This window comes from Convolutriloba macropyga, unplaced genomic scaffold (genome assembly GCF_964194025.1).
Source record: "Convolutriloba macropyga unplaced genomic scaffold, txConMacr16.3 SCAFFOLD_3853, whole genome shotgun sequence".
NCBI lineage: Eukaryota > Metazoa > Xenacoelomorpha > Acoela > Convolutidae > Convolutriloba > Convolutriloba macropyga.
Window position 1 is genome coordinate 5,172 of NW_027449629.1, and position 19,770 is coordinate 24,941.

Consider the following 19,770-nt stretch of genomic DNA (forward strand, 5'->3'; position numbering starts at 1 on the left):
ATTATAAACTCTAAAAACAAATGAAAAAACAGCAAAAATGAACACAATCGTGAAAATTATTTCGAAGTGAAACAATAGATTGAGCAAAAATGAACAAGGCAATTTTCACGTCTAACACATTGGAATAAAAATGTCACAATATCTTTACTTCGAAAAGAGAATAGAAAACAACTTTAAATCTGGCTCTGTAAAAAGGTAAATCTGTCACTCTATAATCCTGTGTAAATGGAATTTGGCACTTTGAAATCTATCTGGCCCCGTTTCCACATTACAGTATTGTGATGCGTCTGGAAAAAATGCAAATGAAAACGTTTTGCTGTGAACAACCAAAACAGCAGTTTTTCACGGAAACATTATTCACAGTATACCACTTGTAAAACAAAAAAATCTGAAAAAAGTTAGAGTGGTTAGATAACGATCAAACGATAAGCTTCCCCAGGTTGATCAGACTTGGAAAACTTAGAGAACAAAGGCCTTACTACGGTACCATATAAGTCTTAGAAAATAACATACTAAGTCTTTTACTAAGTTCTCCATTCTTTCAATTTAAATTTTAATCAATTGTTCCCCGCATTTTGTCTGAAGTTTCAAGAAATCTGGACTTTGAATAAAACTTGGTACATTTTAAATACAATTTATTGACTGACAGTCAATTAAAGACTCGTTTTAAGGATAATTGAATATCTAGTAGCGTTAATTTGATTTCAATGTACCATCTATGAGCTATGTCAATTAGTTGGTTGTCGCCTATTTTCTACATATTTTTAGATTAAAAAATTTGCAAAATGGCTTAAAAAATGACTTTAACTAATTGAGCTTGCGCCTAATATCACATTAACCAATTATTAGTTGCTTTCTCGTTAATTGAACTGTTTCAAAAATGGAAAAAATTCGTAAGAATTAGATAACCGAACGATACGTGATTCAAATCATCCAAATTGAATAATTCAAAACGAAGAAAGTCTACTGATGAGCAACTGTTCAAAGAGTTGCGACCTATTCTCAAACACGCTTCGGTGGAAAACAATGGTCTTGAGCAGTTTATTTGGTAATTTTGTTCGAGACTGCAAACGATTGGATGTTATTAGAATTTCATTAAACCGTATTAGAATAAGTTCAAAAAATTATAAACTCTAAAAACAAATGACAAAACAGCAAAAAATGAAAACAATCGTGAAAATTATTTTGAAGTGAAACAATAGATTGAGCAAAAAATGAACAAGGCAATTTTCACGTCTAACTCACTGGAATAAAAATGTCACAATATCGTTACTTCGAAAACAGAATAGAAAAACAACATGCCGGTATCTCAGTTTTCCCCAGAACTCATTTGGTAACATATAATCATATATCATAGATTCTTTGAAGATGAACAATTAACTCTTTGTGCCACCACTGAAATTTAACTTGTTCTCAAACTTTCAACTTTTCTCGTAATTTTTGTTGTGCAGGATACCATACTCTAACAAAAGCTTTAAAAATGTGGCAGTCGTTGAGATTTTAGGAGGAAGTGTTTCGAGATGCCAGTCAGATTTCTGATTGACATAAATTGTTACTTCCAACCCCAACTTCGCAATATTTAAATCTGGCACTCTATACGGGAAAATCTGTCACTCTAGAATCCTGTGTAATTGGAATTGGGAATTTTGAAATCCGAGCGGCCCCAGTTTCAATCTTACAACATTGCGATGATTCTGGAAAAGATGCAAATGAAAACGTTTTGCAGTGAACAACCAAAACAACAATTTTTCACGAAAACATTGTTCACAGTATACCACTTGTAAAACAATAAAAGCTGAAAAAGTACTAAGGGAAAATGGTTAAATATCCATCGAAAGTTAAGCACCCCCAGATTGACCAGACTTGGAAAACTTAGAAAACTAAGGCCTTATTACGGCACCGTATAAGTCTTAGAAAAAAACCGTACTATGTCTTGTCAAGTTTACTACGGCACCGTACTGCAGCTGTACTAAGGTTTCCAAGATGCCGTGCTAAGGCCGTATCAAGACTAATAAAGTGCCGTAGTAAGGCCTTACTAAGATTAATAAGGTGCCTATAGAAATGAGATAGTATGAACACTGTCGGAAAACTATTTAGTGACGTTAAAAAACTGACTGTTGAAAGTTTTCAGTATAATTTTTGTGATTTTCCACGATTTTGCGAATCATACTTTCCAAACATGAGAAATGAAAAAAAAATTCAACAAAAATATTTCACACTTGACAGGCGTTCTCAATATATGACTCATATTTTTTTAGAAGAAAATTACTGATTGGCAAAAATTCACTGAACGCAAAATTCTTCGAGTATCTTGTTGGTCAGAACAAAAATACTATATATTAATAGAGTTAATGATATTATTGACAGATAATCAAAATAATAACAATAGAGGATCTTATTCCAACTTCATCTTTGATTTGAGAGTTGAAATATGATCATAAACTGTGTGTTAAAACTCTAGCAAAGGTCCAGTTTGATCATAGCTTGCTGACCCATCGCGGTTGCAATAATGGTACCACGCGAAGTTTTCTTAGACGCAAAAAAGTGACCATAGTCACCAAAAGAGCAATGCTGCTCATGAAAAGAACAGTCTGAAATCTAGGGAAAAAAAGAAAAATGACAGTTGAGATCAGACCACTCTGGCCTGATGTTGCTCCACTGCGATTACACTGGAACTACAATTGTAGACGAGGTGAGGTGGGGGTGGGGCGTGAAATATTTAAGTTTTTACCCTCTGAGACTGGTGATTGTGGCTGGCCGTCGGGTGAACACTCCTCGGGCAATGAATTCAGCGGTGATAGTGATGTATTTGACAATCTCGAATTGCTGGGTGACTTTGAAAACGAAGCACGATTTGAAATTGTCGGCGTGGGCAAAGACGCCGAATCCAAACTGGTCTGCTGGTGAATTTGGCCAGATGATTCGGAACCCGGGTTTTGCTGGAGGGTCGAATCGACGGCTACCGTTTCGGAGCGCAGGTTTCTAAACTGGGGCAACCTGGGCGAACGCGTGAATAAAGATGAGGCCACATTAAGGACTGAGTTGGATTTTGAGCTCGGTTGGTCGGGGGTTGTGGGGTTGGTCGTTTGATGTGCGGGGGATGGGGATCTCTGATCGGGCCTTGGGGAGCGATTGGGTTCAGGCTGAGTGGTCACGTCATTTCCCCCGCAGTCCTCGGGCTCTGAAAGCCAATCAGAGCTCACCTTGTGATTTTAATGTTTTTGACGCCCAATTAGCATAACGCAATTTTTGTCGATGATTGCGGATCAATGCTAATTTTAACTGTGATCAATCTTTTTGACCAGATTAGACAAAATTGTTGAAAATGTGTTTTGTCTAAGAATATATTGGCAATTTTTGAAGAAAAGGGACCAAAAATAATTTCACAGATCAGTTGATTACTGTTTTATAAAAATTTAAATTGGTCAGACATATTGACTTAATAAATGCACTGTAAATGTCAAAAAAATTTTGTATGTCAAACAAAAGCAAGCCATAGATTGACAGCAGCGAGTTAAAAAGGGAGGAAAAATGTTTAAAAAATGCAAAATTAACTCAAAATGGGCATAAGTACAATATGAACAGGAAATCAGAAAAAGAAGAGAGAAACAGAGTGAATGAATGACTAAAGGGGGCAAAGGGAACAATGGGAAAAGAAGTGGACGAAATAGAATGGAAGCTTGTATGAGGGAAAAACTGTTTTTCAAGTTAACTATGGTCACACTTGAGTTGAGAGGTACCTTGTTCATTACGACCCCTCTCTCCCCATTTTCCTCCCCACCCTATTTCCCCCAAAATATCGCCACGTCAAATTCTATTATTCTGCATTTTAAAAGATAGAAAAATTGATGGTCAGTTAGCCGACAAATGATCGGATTCGTTCCGTAATTAACACCCCACGCCCTCGTAACCTAATGCGTGTAATTTTATAGCAAATCTTTAGATGTTGTTACTGAACGCGCGCTTTGGGAGTTTCAAAATATGTGCACCCAATAATAGCTTCATAACAGAGTTGGAAAAAATTAAAAATACGAAATAACTTTCTATTTGGGCAGAGCAGTTGAGGAGACGGGGGGTAGTTTAGTTATATTGAGCGCGTTTTTATCAATCAATCTTTTATTAGGTTTTTTGTAGTAAAGTAATTTTCCGTGCACAGTACCAATTACCTCTCACAATTTTAATTTATTTTCTAAAACAGCAAATTAGTATGCACTTAAAAAAGTTGATAATATCTAATGTCATCTAAAAAATCCCGATAAAACCAACAAAAAAAACGAGATCACCGATAAAAGCATAGAGGTTTTCGTCGTTTTTGGTCAAGGCCGTAAATAACAAAATTATAACTGCAAGCTTTTTATGCCCAATTGTACTGTAGTTTGTATTCTATTATGACCTTAGTAAAAAGGAGCGAAATAAGAAGAAAGATAAAAAATTTTGCTGCTGACACCCGAAATGTTGGACATTCTTCTGGTTTAATTTACGGTACTTTCAATGATGTTGGTTGAGACGTCAAACAAAGAAGGAAAACTGTTTAACATTCTGTTTTGGTTTTCTATAATTCCTCAAAAACTCAATTAATAAAAACATGACTGAATACCTAATTAGAAAGTGTTGCCACAAAATTTTGTCGCCCTAATAAAAAATTAAGCTTTTTCGCCATCGGCTTGATATTTTTTAGTGTTGTTTCTGTTAACTGCAACACATACTGATAAATTAGCTGAGCAATATTCCTCGGTTAGCTTACAGAAAAGAAATAAAAAATTAGAAAATTTTCCAATTCAGCAAGACAATGAGTCAGATTTAATTAAATTATGCTACAAATTTTACAAATTATTGCGTTTTTGTTTACTTGAGTTATAAGGATTTGGGTTTTCGAGGTTATAATTCATTCTAACGTATTGGGACTGTGATGCCATTATGTGATCTCATGATTCCATATACTGTGCTTAGGTTTCGAAATAGCGCGATAAAATGTATGGTCCGTACCATGTACTTAACGTCTGGGAGTGTACACACTAACTGAGAGTAAACTTGGAACAAGGAGGCTCGGTAATGTGCGATTGCACATAAAGTTCCGACCCCGCTCATCCACATTTTTGGAATAATTGTCTACCAAATAAGGAACAGATATAAAAACTCAAAAAATCAAGTATTTTTCAAAAAAATATTGTAAGATAGCCTCCAAAGCAAATAACTCAGTAGAGCAAAAACTTATGCACTAGATTGATGAGATATTCCAATACTAAGAAAGCGAGTTAAAACGAACAGTAAAATCAAACAACAACAACAAACATTAATCATTACATGAAAAACTTCTTGTCCGTTTTAAAAAACAAAACATAGTAACAAAGTCAACATAGCGTCAGATAAAACTGAAACTAAACAAAATATTTTGTAATTCACCAGAAAAGATATGGGACCAGTCCCTGGTAAGGCTTGTTAAGAATTAGACAAAAAAAGAGCAGAAACAGTAAAGTCTAAAAATTCGCTTATTTTTTTTTTAAAACAATTAATATCAAAGTAATGAAAACCATTAGAAATCAACTAAAATATCCCATAGGTTTACAATTACGAATGCTTTTATGTAAAGGCATTAAGATTAAGACCTCTTCTTATTTAATTTTTCATGCGGTTGAAAAGAACAACAAAAAGACAACAAAAAGAAACTCAACTAAAACTTGCCACAAATCGCTGTCGATGCCGTAAAGCCATATTTTGGCCCCCAAAATATGTTTCTTTGCGCCTTCTTCGAACACAGATAATTTAGTATGTGATCTCTCACTAATGAGATTAGTTAACAAGTAGACAAAAAGAGAAAAAAGGGCTAACTTAAGTATTACTTTTGTTTTTTTTGAAACAAAAATATTTCCAAAGTCACCAAAAAAAATTGAATACAAAATGAAGTAATTAAACAGATTTGTTTAATCGTCCAAAGGAAGCCCCTGAGACCTGCAGTTATACAAAATATGTCCTACGTCTACAGAAAGAACGTCAAATATGACAAAAATCAAAAACTTATTTACTTTTTCTTTTTGAAAAACCCGTGTCGAAGCCAGTAAAGTCATAACGAATTCCTTAAAAACAATTGATTTCGTGAGATCAATCCCTTTTGAAATCTTCTTTTGACATTGATAATGTCATATTTGACTTGTAATTAAAGACATTAAGCAACAAATAGATGAACATAGCTGGCAGATTGCCAGAAAATAGCCGCAATAACTTCGTAGATCTGCAGTCTCAAAAAACAGCAAAAAGGAACAGACCAAAAAAATTCGTTATGTTATATTTTGGTTAAAAATCTGTATAAGTTCTTGCCGCTTCTATTAGCTGCTCTCTAATAACCTTCATTTAGAGTGACAAACACGCATTTGACCTTACATCTTTGGGTTTAAGTAAAAAAAGTCAGTTTCAAAATGAGGAAGTCATATTAGAGAGTGAGGTAAGTCAAGAGTGATCAAAAATTTAATCACGCAAATTAACAAAAAAAACTCGCTCAACTAAGAGCAAAAATGACGTCATACAAGCACTTCAGTTGAAATTGCATGAACGAATGAACAAAAAGCAGATTCGAAGTGGTTGTGTCGTCATATGGTTGTAACAAAAATCGCAAAGACCAGATATAAAAAACAAAGAGAAGGCCAATAATAGCCCTAGCTATCGCTGTGTGGCCATTATTAAAGGAAAGAAAGCGGAATTAAAAAAGAGTTTTTTAATTAATTTGGAATACAATTGTTTTCAAATCATGAAAGCCATCAACTATCTACTTATATCAGAATATCGGCTCATTTATTCTTCCATGAAAAATCAGTGAAACCTGTCAAAATACAGAAAATTTCACACGTCTAAAACGACCAAGTAAAAGCGACAGGTAAAGACATAATTTTAAAAAAATTCATTTAACGTCTTCAAGAAAATAATGTCGAAGCCGCTAAAACCATAATCTATGTCTTTCAGGATTTTGTTATGTTTTATGGTTTCCTATTGTAAACGCCAAAGATGTGATATGTGAACTGTCAATAAAATGATAATGTGACAAATGTGAAAATTGGGCAAATATCTAAAAATAAAAAGAAATGTGAAGACTAGTAGTATCAAAGCCAAAAAAACCAGAACTTAATGTGTAAAACAGCAATAGAGATTAGATTTAAAATCAGTAGAAAAAGAAACATTCTTTCGTTGCTGAAACTAAGCTACAAACTGAAAAAAATAAGAAAAAAAATAGAGGCAAACTTCAATAAGCCATTATTTATTTTAAAATCAAGTTTTTTAAAACTCAAAACGACCATGAACTTTCAAGTACAATACAAGATTAACCAATTTGGGGCTGCTTAGGAAGGCAGTTGGACCTATCACAAAATATCAATTAAAAAAATACCCACTGATTACAATGGGATTTCTTTTTAGATTGTAACAGTCCGAGACTGGTCTAAAACTTGCCCTGCTAATGCTGTTGAGAGTCCAGGAGAGCATAATTTTGAAGAGAGTCCCGGAAAGCATTATTTCATGCACAACATAAAACAATAGACAGCATTTCACCTACAACAGTTTTAGTTCCTGACCTTTAAAGATGATTTAACATAGTTTTTTACATTAAAATGCACATATTTGTGTTATAATACTTTCCTCTAAGCTCCTATAAATTTATTTCAGGTTGAAGGGGCCCTTTTTCTGTTTGTTAATTGGAGGCGCTGACAACTCTTAAAGAATAATCTGTCAAATGTAAACAGATTGTTTGCTTAAAACAAATTTGATTCAACTTTTTAAATTTTTTTTGCACTTATCTGGTAGATTTTTGCTGCTAAATTTTGACCTCTGATAGTGAAGTGACGGATATGATAACAGCTAATGAATCCCTTTACTATAATTTTTTTGTCGTGTTTTTAAAAATTTCCCTCTTTTCTCAAGGAGTGGAGTTTAAGAGCCTGAAAATATGAGATAAATGAATCTTTTAAAAAAATTATTTCCTAAACAAAAAATTTCTTTCCGAACGAAAAAATGTTGACTAAAACTCGTGAGCAGCTCTGTAATAACGCTACCTCTGTATTGCTTCACAAAAAACAACAATAGGTTGAAAAGTTTTGTATCATAGATGTAAATATCGAGAGCCGAATCAACAACTTGATTTAAGAGTTAAGAATGTGAAAACATCAAACAAAAGTTTGTCAGCAACACTCTTCCGGTCAAAATTTTTGTCTTTGATTCTCGAAAAGTGAATCCGAATTTTTTATAGCTATGGTTGTTAGCTGCTATTAATTTCTGTGACCTTTCACTGGCTAAGCCATGTATTAAAGTCGCTAAACATTTGCTTATAATGGCATGTTTAACGGCCTTAGGTAAAACTGGGTAGGCAAAAATCTGCATGTTTGCAAAAAAATGCATGAGCAATTTTTGATAAACGTGTAAGCAAGAGAATAGTGAGAGACAATATTTTATCTCAGAGAGAAAATGAATTCGCAATGTAAATAGCTAAGCTCAAATCCTTGCTAAACAGATGGTTATTTTGTGAGATTCTTGTAAGTTCGTTCCGGTTAGGTTCTTCTCTGCTCAACTCGGTCCAAAATTTGGCATTTATTTTTGTCATTTATTGCTCCCTTGTCCAGCAAAATTTATCTTGCAAGATTCTGCCAGAATTTTTTGAATTTCGTATTTTACACGGAGTTAATCAGAATTGAAGTTTTGTGAATAATAGACGGATTTCCGCTGTTTTTATTCACATTTTTCGCAATTTTGCCGTAAAATTTCGTCAATTTTGCTAAAAATTATAAAAAATTGTTAACATTAGTACTGTTGATTCAAAATTCAGCCTTTTTCAGAAAAAATTGCCGGAAATAAGCTTTTTAGTCTAATTTGATTAAATTTGCCGAAAATACACACCCCAAAAAAAACACAATCTTTTTAAACTACAAAGGGAGCTAGTTTTACTTTCACTTCCATTGAGAGAAGTCTATAATCAAAATTTTGCCGTTTTTTGCTAACTATACTCCATGATTATCGAAAAAGCAGCATTTATTTTTGATCTTCTAACTAACAAATTATCTAGATCTAAAGCATTCAAAACAATTCAGTGTTCTAAAAGGACGAACAGAAATAGAGGAGGTGGTCTTCGTCCAATCTTGGACTGTTACAGTCCAAAAAATATTTCAGATTGTAATCAGTCGGTCTTTTTAAAAAAAAATCGAGTTTTTTTATGTTAATTAAAGAATAGAGGAATTCACATCAAAACTCACTGTTGAAAGATCGAAAAGGCTTCCTAAACAATTTAAATTAAAATATACACTTTCCTTACTTGGCAGAATATGGTCGTTTTGACTTTTTAAATTGTTTGCTGTTTCAATAAACAATGGCTTATTGAACTCCGCGAATATTTTTCTTTTAATTTGGTCAATTTGTAGCTTAGTGTCAGCAAAGAAAGAAAGCTTCTTGGTCCGGTTTTTTCTACTGCATTTTAAACTTTTTGCGGTTTTGAGCGTTAAATTATGGTTTTTGTTGGCGCCACTTCAAAGCAGCTACAAAAGCCATCAGAGAGCAAGAAATAGCTTTTGAAACTGAAAAAACTCAGAATTTTTCAAAACTCAAAAATGGTCAAAACTGAAAAGTTTTACAAGTTGGGACCGAAAATCTGTACACCCCCCAATTTTGGGAAGGCAAAAACCCGAGCAATCCGAGGTTATCGCAGACAGTTAGGGTTACCTCTAAGCTACTCATGGACCCAACGAACGCTTTTGCATCAGACCCACAAGTGTGGCTATTAGCACTTATATAGTGCAAAATTGGCATTTTTCGATATTTTGTTATTTATTGGTAAACTTCTTAATTTGTTTATTTTATGATACTTTAGATGATCACTAAAGGCGAAATACCGTACATTCGAGGCATTTAGAGCCACGCAAAAACCATCCGTGCTTATGTCAACAAAAGTAAATACTGCAGTAATTTGACATTTACTATGTAAACAATGACCTAAATCATTTTCTTGATTAACCAATCAGAGACAAGTAGCAAGGATGTTATAATTGATAAATATTTGATCGTTTACTGAAAAGAAACTGTTAACAAGGGCAGTTGGCTCTCAGATAGACTAAAATATGATTCTTAACAACTTTAGTCTTTTTTGTTTTGCTAGATCTTAAAATCTTGCGAGTTCTAAGTTAGTTGAGCTTACTTGACGAGGACTTTGCAACAATACTGGCTACTGGCTGAAGCCTTAAAAACTTCAGCACGAGATTGAACATAGATTATCACTTAGGATTGTCTTAACTTCAATCACAAAATTAAAGTTACAGTCCTTTAAATACGTCCGAGCGACTAATTATTTCTGCGAGATTGTTAGTCGATCAAACCCAATGAAGAACCAGGCCGGCGTAAAACTCGAGAACCAGGCTGTGATATATCGGTTCCGCTGAGATTCTTGAGCAGCCGGAACATTTGGTCCGCCGACCCGGACAACAACAACAGCAGTGTCACGAACAGCAACAAATCTTCGATTCAACCTGGTGGACCAAAACACAACCAGCAATGATGGCAAGCAAAAGTCCAAACAGACACTGGAAGACAGCTGATTGGAAGGCGAGTGGTCAACTCAAGACGTTAGAGAAAGAGCAAGCTGACCTACTGAAGTCCTTCTCCAGACACCTCAACGAGCTAGAAGGCTACCTGACCCAAAACAAAACAAGGACGGCCGAAGGTGCTTATCAATGTTTCTTCGACTTGGAAGACAACCGACAACAGCAAAGGTTACTATTAAAACCAAAGTATTTTGAAAGCTTTGACAATGACACCAAGCGTATGTTAGAAGAAAAGAGTAAAGTTTTGGGATGGGTAGTTGACAAAAAACCAGATCTCCAAGATATTGAAGATTGTCGCGCAGTAGTCGTCGACTACCGGAAAGACACATTGCGATGGTACAATATATTGGAAGATTCTGTTCCAATCGAGAACGAATTGGTGGATTTCGAAAAGAAATTGAAATCAGAAAATTTAAGCGACTCCGAAAAACAGATACTGTGCGATCAGGCGGAACGGTTATTAGAAAAGCAAGATGAAATTTGCACAGAAACTATTCGAATATTGAAGACAGAAAGTTGTCCCCATGGGTTTGCGAATTTCAGTAAAGCTAGGAGTCACTATCAGGACCTGATCAAACAGTACAGGCTCAGCAAGGATTGTGGAAACCAAACATCGTTAGTGTGAACTACATTGACTGGTGACAACGACCCAAACGATGAAACTGTAATCGATACAGGTAATGGAGCAATAGAAAACTCTGAGGAGAACGCGGAGGTCTCTTTCAAGCATTCTGCGACACATGGAAGGAGAAAACAACCCAGTATTGCCAACTCGAGATCATCAAAGAGGCGACAGATCGAAGAAATGGAGCTCGAAAACCTAAAAGCAAAGAAAAAACAGAGCAACGACAGCGAGAGCGACAGTTGGAGTTAGAGCAGGAGCGTGAAGAAATACAACTTTGTCGCCAACAAGAAGAGTTACGTTTACAACAGCAACAACAACAACAACAGCGGCGAGAACAAGAGTTACAACAACAACAACGAGAACAAGAGTTACAACAACAACAACAAGAACAAGAGTTACGTCTAAAGATGCAACAACAAGAAGATGAACTGCATCTTCGACAGCATGAGCGAGCACATGAAAACGAAAGAAAGAAAGCAGAGGAGGAAGAAGAAGAAAGACGTATGAAACTTGAGCTGACCAAAGGAAGCTCAAGAGCATCTGGATCAGTGGCAGATGAGCTAGAAAGTGTTGGATCAAAACGAAATCACAAAAGAACAGCCGGGTGGGCAGAATCAGTGGCTCAACAGTCTGTCCCGCAACGGACACTATCTCCAAATGTTGTTATCGACCCTCCAACGAATGTCACCAAGGACAGAGCTGACAAACGTTTCAGCACTTACCCGAAAACCACCCCGCTGTTCCAACCAGGTGAAAGACTTTTCTCAACGCAACTGGCTGAACCCAGCATTCTCAAGAAACCAGAAATCCGTAAACCAATTAGAGTAACGGACCCACCAGCACCGCCGTTGACAAGGACGACGTTTCAGCAGCCGGTAACGTCAGCAGTTCAAGACAGAAACAGGAGTCAGAGTCCCATTAACAACCTTCGAAACAGGTCTGCCGAGAGCAGAAACAGGAGCACAATGAATCACACCACTCCCCAAGTCATCTACCAACCAGTACCAAGCAGTGGTGCTAGTGGCTTGCCAAAATTAAAACTGACTGAATTTTCAGGAGACCACCTGGAGTGGCCAGAGTGGTCAGGTCTTTTTGATGTTGTTGTTCATCAAAAACCAATCAACGATACAGAAAAGATGCAATACCTCAAGACCAGTCTCACGGGTCAAGCAAAAGCAGCAATATCGGGAATGGGATTCAGCTCGCAATCATACTATCAAGCTTGGGATATACTCTGTGAGAAGTATAGCAGATCAGATGTCATAGTCAACGCTCAATTAAAGAAAATACATACTCACCCTCCAATTCGACACGACGATTCTACGAGCATCGTTATATTTGCAAATGTGGATACAAATGTAGTGAACACCTTGACTCAACTTGGATACACGTCAGACCTAGAAGCAGAAGCAGGGCTAAGTTCAACAACGAGAAAACTTTCTCCTCAACTAAGGGAACAGTGGTTGCAGTATATGCAAGATCGTCGACTAAAGAGAAGCAACCTGATTGTTTTCAAAGAGTGGCTTGCCTCTAAAGCTGTAATTCATGAGAACTTGTTAGCACAGACAAGCTCGTCGGTTGACAGAAACAAAATTCAAAGCCGTGATAAACCGAAGACGAGTACCTTTGCTTCAAACACTGAAAAGTCGAGCAAACACAAGAATTTTGAATGTCCCTCCAAAGACGGGCAACATCCTATTTGGACGTGTGAAAAGTTTAAATCACTGAAAGTAAATGAACGACGAGAGCATGTCCAGAAGTTTCGACTGCGTTTCAATTGTTTGAAACCAGGTCACATGTCGAAGGACTGCAGAAGCATGACCTGCAGTGTACCCAGCTGTGCAGTGTACCCACCATGCTTTTGCACAACGACCTACTGAAGAAGGAAACCACAAAGAATGTCTCAGATGCTACAACAGCAGTAGCAACTAACAACACACAAGGAGGACTCCCAGTGGTACGAATCAAGCTGACAAACAGAGACTTAAGCCTAAATGTACTAGCAATGTGTGATTCGGGATCCTCAATCTCATTTGTGGACAAATCAGTGGTGTCAAAACTCCAACTCTAAGGCCGAAAAGCATCACTATCAGTAGCAGGGATCCATGGCTCACAAGATGTCAAGACCGAAATAGTGCCGATAGCTGTTTCAGCGCATGAGAAGTCTCAACCATTGACAACAGTGCAATTCTATGTGCACGAGAAACTGATGTTGGGTGACCAGATTGTAGAGCTGCAAAAGTTGAAAGACCGCCACTCACATTTGAGGAATTTGCCAGATCAGAGCTACAATCTAAACGATGTTCAAGTGATTCTTGGACAAGATTGTTACGACATTCATCACCCTTTTGAAGTCAGAAGACAAAGCTGCATCATGGGCCGTGAAATCTAAGATTGGCTGGGCCTTAAGTGGACCCCTATCAGCGAAGCAGGTAGCAACTCTTGCCACAACAGCAACATCAATTGCAGATGATAAACTAGCAAACCAGTTGAGTAAGTGGTGGGATATCGAGTCCTACGCTTCAAACTGCGATGTCACCGGACATTCAAAGGAAGAGCAACGAGCAATCAAGAAGTTGAAGCAAACAACACGATTTAATGGTGAAAGATACGAAGTTGGACTTCTGTGGCGAGAGGACGAAGTGAAGTTACCGAACAACATTTACTCTGCAATGGGGCAGCTCAAGTCCCTAGAACGACGCCTGCAGAAAGACGAAACACTAAAGAAGCGGTACCAAGAAACCATTGACACAGATGTCAACGCTGAATACGTTCGGAAAGTAGATCAAGCTGAACTGAATGAAACCAAAGACAAACTGCAATGGTATTTACCACATCATCCTGTCTTAAATCTGCATAAACCCGAAAAAGTCAGAAGAGTATGCAACGCAGCAGCAAAGTATCAAGGTGTAGCCCTGAACGACAAACTTCTATCTGGACCAGACCTGCTGCAGAGTTTGATCGGAATCATATTTCGCTTCCGAGAACACCAAATAGCTTTATCAGCCGACATAGAAGCAAAGTTTCTTCAAGTAGCTATCCCAAACGATAACAGCCGATGTTTACGATTCTTATGGAGAGAAGATCCAGAGCAGAGAATAGAAGTCTACGAGTATACACGACACGTTTTTGGGGCGAAAAGCTTGCCGACTTGTGCAAATTACGCTTTGCATCAAGTGGCGAAAGATAATGCAGTCAACAACGAAAGTGTTGTCAGAACGGTTCAGCAAAACTTTTACATGGACGACTTCCTAAAGTCAGTCAGAACCCCTCAAGAAGCAATCGAAATCTACCAGAAAATCAGAGATATCCTAATCAAAGGTGGATTCAATTTGACGAAATGGATAACAAGTGACGATGAAGTCAATTCACAGATTCCAAAGACAGACAGGTCAACGAAAGTTGTGAAAACGTTCGAAGCAGAACCACAATCATCTTCAATCCTAGGACTCAACTGGAATGTGGACACAGATAGTCTCATAGTCTGTCGTGGAACTGAGCAAGAAGTTCAAGCAAAAGTAACTCAGAGAATTGACCTATCCTTTGTCTCAGCAGTGTTCGACCCAATTGGGATATGTTCATCCTTTACCATACGAATGCGATTCCTACTCAAAAGCATTTGGGCAGCAATGGGACAAGCTTAGGACAAAGAGTTGTCAGCAGAACACTCAAAACTGTTCAGTGATTGGTGCTCTGAGTTGAGAGAAATAAGGACGATGTCGATAAATCGACTTTATTTTGAAAACGGTTGTACAAACCCGAGACTTCACATCTTTACAGATGCATCAGAGAAAGCGATGTGCATCGTGGCATATCTGCAAGACATAGCAACATTGAAACTCACCTATGTGGTAGGGAAATGCCGTGTGGCACCCATCAGACATATGACGATACCGAAACTAGAACTTCAAGCCGCAGTCTACGGAGGTCGTCTCAGAAAGCAGATACTGAATGAACTTGATGTCAGAATTGACAAAATCTATCATTGGAACGACTCATCAACAGTGCTAGAGTGGCTTCAGGCAGCGCACAAGAAACAACAAGTATTCGTTGCAAACAGAGCAGCGGAAATACTGGAAAACTCATCGATTGATCAATGGAGACACGTCAAAGGTGTCGAAAACCCTGCCGACATCGGAACCCGAGGAATGTCCGTCGAAGGCCTCAGGGAGTTCGTATGTTTAAACGGACAGGCATGGCTCCAGGCAGATGAAGAAAAGTGGCCAAAGCCGTGGTGCCAAGAGATCGAACTCGAACCCGTGCAAGTTACGAGTACTGTAGCAACAGAAACTAAACTAGACCAAATGTTTGACTGGAGACGATATAGTTCCTTCAACCGAATTAGAAATTTCATTGCCTACTGCATGAAGTTCAGGATAAAGCAGAAGGGTACCCAAAAAGCAGACGAAATTCGTCAAGCAGAGCAAATACTGTTTCGATTTGTTCAAAACGAAAGCTTCCCTGAATGTTTCGAAGTCTATAGCAAACAGCAAAGAAATCTCCAAAACTTCAAACATTGCCAAACTGTCACCCTTCATAGAGGAAGATGGAACAATAAGAGTGAAAGGCCGACTGAAGCATTCAAACCTTGACTACAATCCAAAACATCCAATACTGTTAACAGCAAAACATCCAGTTGTACAACTTCTGTTGGAGAAAGCACATCGAGAAAACCTACATGAGGGCACAGAATACGTAAGAAACATGCTTCAACAAGAATACTGGTTAATCGGTCTGAGAAATGCATTAAGAAAAATCAAGTCAAGATGTATCAAATGTAGACACAGGAACGCCAATCCAATTCACCCACCGATGGCAGATCTACCCCGAAAACGACTTGATGAACATGTGAATGTGTTCCCATTCACTCATACCGGAGTCGACTACTTCGAACCCTTCGAAATCAAGTTCCTACGACGTACCCTGAAGAGATGGTGCTGCCTCTTCACTTGCCTGACAACGAGAGCAGTACACATCGAAGTCGTACAGTCATTGGACACCGAGTCATGTCTAGCTGCAGTGACAAGATTCGTTGCAAGACGTGGCTACCCAAGTACCATCATCAGTGACAACGGAACGAATTCTGGTGGAGCAGCCAATGAGCTGAAAGCATTCATGAACGAGTGGGACAAAGATAAGATTGAGAGTGACTTAGCACAGAAAAGGATTGTTTGGAAATTCAATCCTCCCGGAGCTCCTCACTTTGGTGGAATCTGGGAAAGACTGGTTCAAAGTTGCAAGAAGGTCATGATTGCAATCTTGGACAACAGAAGCCTCACCGATGAGGTATTCAGCACAACAGTGTGTCTTGTAGAGCAGACTCTCAACGCAAGACCCCTGACAGCAGTAAGCGACGACCCTGAAGATTTGACAGCGCTCACAACAAATCATTTCATGCTAGGACGAGAGAACGCGAGTGCACCATTCATGCCACCCAGTGAACGCTACCATGACCTGAGAAAATCATTCAAAACGGCTCAAGCATATGCCGACATGATCTGGAAAAGATGGACTCGTGAATATCTTCCACAATGGAACCAGAGATCGAAGTGGTCAAAAGAACCTGTGCGAAACCTGAAAGAAGGCGAGTTAGTTTGGCTAGTAGATGACTCTGTGAAACGCTGTGAAAACAAATTGGGACGAATCATTGAGATCTTCACTGGCAACGACGGAGTTGTAAAATCAGCGAGAGTCAAATTGGCACATGGAGAGCTAAACCGGCCAGTCGTGAAGTTAGCGCCAGTATTCCACGAGGGTGTTTCCGAGACCGAAAACAGGGCCGGCGATGTTGGCGCCACTTCAAAGCAGCTACAAAAGCCATCAGACACCAAGAAATAACTTTTGAAACTGAAAAAACTTAGAATTTGTCAAAACTCACAAATGGTCAAAACCGAAAAATTTTACAAGTTGGGACCGCAAATCTGTACACCCCCCGATTTTTTTTGAAGGCAAAACCCGAGTAACCCGAGGTTATGGCAGACGGTTAGGGTTACCTCTAAGCTACTCATGGACCCAACGAACGCTATTGCATCAGACCCACAAGTGTGGCTATTAGCACTTATATGGTGCAAAATTGACATTTTTCGATATTTTGTTATTTATTGGTAAACTTCCTAAATTGTTTATTTTATGATACTTTAGATGATCATTAAAGGTGAAATACCGTACAATCGAGGCATTTAGAGCCACGTAATAACCATCCGTGCTTATGTCAACAAAAGTAAATATTGCAGTATTTTGACATTTACAATGTAAACAATGACCTAAATCATTTTCTTGATTAACCAATAAGAGACAAGTAGCAATGATGTTATAATTGATAAGTATTTGATTATTTACTTTAACCCAATTTTTTGATTAGTGAAACCGTATTGTATTTAGAACCATTAGAATTTGTTACCAAGAGCAGTTGGCTCTCAGATAGATCTTATGATCTTGCGAGTTCTAAGTTAGTTGAGCTTACTTGACGAGGAGTTTGCAACAATGCTAGCTACTGGCTGAAGCATTACAAACTTCAGCACGAGAATGAACACAGGTTATCACTTAGGATTTTCTTAACTTCAATCAACAAAATTAAAGTTACAGTCCTTTAAATACGTCCGAGCGACTAATAATTTCTGCGAGATTGTTAGTGAATCGAATCCATTGAAGAACCAGGCCGGCGTAAACTTCGAGAACCAGGCTGTGATATATCGGTTCCGCTGAGATTCTTGAGCAGCCGCAACAGTTTTCTGGCTTTGATACTACTAGAATTCACATTTTTCGAAGTTTGCCCAATTTTCACGTTTTCTCGTTTTGTCAAGTTATCACATAATTGACAGTTCACATACTACATAATTGACGTTCAAAAACGGACAAAATTGAACATTTAAAAGCCTTGAAAGGCATATATTACAATTTCAACGGCTTCGAGACCCCTTTCTCGAAGAATTTAATTGAGTTCTTTTACAATAGTTTTAACTGTCGTTTTCAATGTGTCTTTTTAGCCGTATGAAATTATTTGGATAATGACAGGTCTCTTAGGGATTTCATGAAGGAATAAATGAGCCTTTATTCTGATTTGAAAAGATAGCTGATGGCTTTCATGACTTTGAAAACAATTGCTTTCCAAATTTAAAAATAACTCTTTTTAACGCTAATTAATTCCGCATTTTTGTTCTTTTTTGTCTATTTGTTACTTTGTCTGGTTAATTACATGCCACAAATGACACTATTGTTGTACAGGGAAGGTGCAAGTGTACAAAATCTAATGTTTTTGTTAAAGAATTCGTAAGACAAACTCTTAATAATTACAGGTCGCAAGCGCTTCTTCTGGACGAATAGACGAACTTATTTAATTATTTCATTTGTGGCTATCGACTTTCATGACTTTAAAAATAATCGTTTTCGAAAAAAACAAGTGTTAAGAAATTTTTTTTTGGTCTAATTGTTGCCTATTCTAAATAAAGAGAAGGCCTATTCCACACTTTTAGCGTTGGAGGAAGGCTCATTTGAACTTATTTTGAGGGGATATATTTGGCCTTTCGGCTGCAACAGCGTTTTCTCGCAAGTTTTAATTGAAATTATTTTGTCTCTAATTCTTGTTCTTTTTGTAATCGCATAAAGATTGATTAATGATAAGTCTTAATGCCCTATTATAGAGTCGTTTGTGATCATAAACATGTTTGACGTTTTCAATTGCCATCTTATGTTTTTCCTTCCTATGTAATTAATTGTTTTTAAAAATATATGCCAATTTTTTTCGTTGCCTTTTTTTTCTTTTTTGACTAATTGTTACCGAGCCTTTTCATAGAGTGGTCCCATAAGTTTTCTAGTGAAGTACAAGTTATTTTGTTTAGTTGCAGTTTTATCCGACGCTATTTTGAGCTTGTTAGTAAGTTTTTTTAAATGGACGTAAAGTTATGAGTTATTTGCGTCTAAGGCGATCTTTGTTCATACATATTTTTTTTTGGAAAATACTTGAATTTTTGGGGTTTTCTATCTGTTCCTCATTTGATAGACATTTATGCCGAAAATGTGGATGAACGGGGTCGGAACTTTATGTGCGAACGCACCTTACCGAGCGTCCTTGCCTTCTTTATATTAAAATTCCACTTTTTGGATAGGGCAATGAAATGTTCAATTTCCAACAGCTCAGGGAATTTGCTAAAAGAAGGGCGAAAAATAGCAAATAAAACGCGTGATATAAATTGTTATCACAAATAGCTGAAAGTTTTTGACTGTCAGCGAAGAACTAAAGCTTAAGTCACGATATGATTTTAATTACTTGAGAATATGTAGGCAGAAATGTGAACAACATGGGGAAAAATAATTGAGGAAAAATTTGGGGATACTTATTGACAGGAAAAAATATTTTTCTAATTTTTTGCTTACCCATGTTTGATCCGTCCCCACTGAGTGACAATCTTAACTGTTGAGGGCTTGTAGACATTATTCCGCTATTTATCGAATTGTTCAAATTGTTTACTGCGCTGTAACTGCCCTGATGGGGAGAGGTACTGCTTTCATTGAGTGAATTTTGGTTTGATTGGTAGAAATCTACTAAATTTTGCTGTTGTGGATGGTTTTGCGACGAAATTG

General features: G+C 37.4%; 1 protein-coding gene across 1 annotated transcript; it reads right to left on the reverse strand.

Annotated features, from left to right (window-relative positions):
- Positions 1-2,675: 2,675 nt before the first annotated feature.
- LOC142355205 (uncharacterized) lies at positions 2,676-19,764 on the reverse strand. Its single transcript, XM_075407438.1, has 2 exons — positions 19,564-19,764; positions 2,676-3,181 (listed from the first exon to the last, which is right to left on the reverse strand). The coding sequence occupies exons 1-2, from the start codon at positions 19,619-19,621 to the stop codon at positions 2,676-2,678; spliced, it is 564 nt and encodes a 187-aa protein (XP_075263553.1). The 5' UTR covers positions 19,622-19,764.
- Positions 19,765-19,770: the final 6 nt, after the last annotated feature.

Bases quoted from the DNA above. Each gene is read 5' to 3' on its own strand.
- LOC142355205 (XM_075407438.1), bottom strand. From the start codon at position 19,621: ATGTCTACAAGCCCTCAACAGTTAAGATTGTCACTCAGTGGGGACGGA. The intron at 3,182-19,563 runs GTAAGCAAAAAA...ATTGGCTTTCAG, and splicing joins TGGGGACGGATCAAACATGG to AGCCCGAGGACTGCGGGGGA.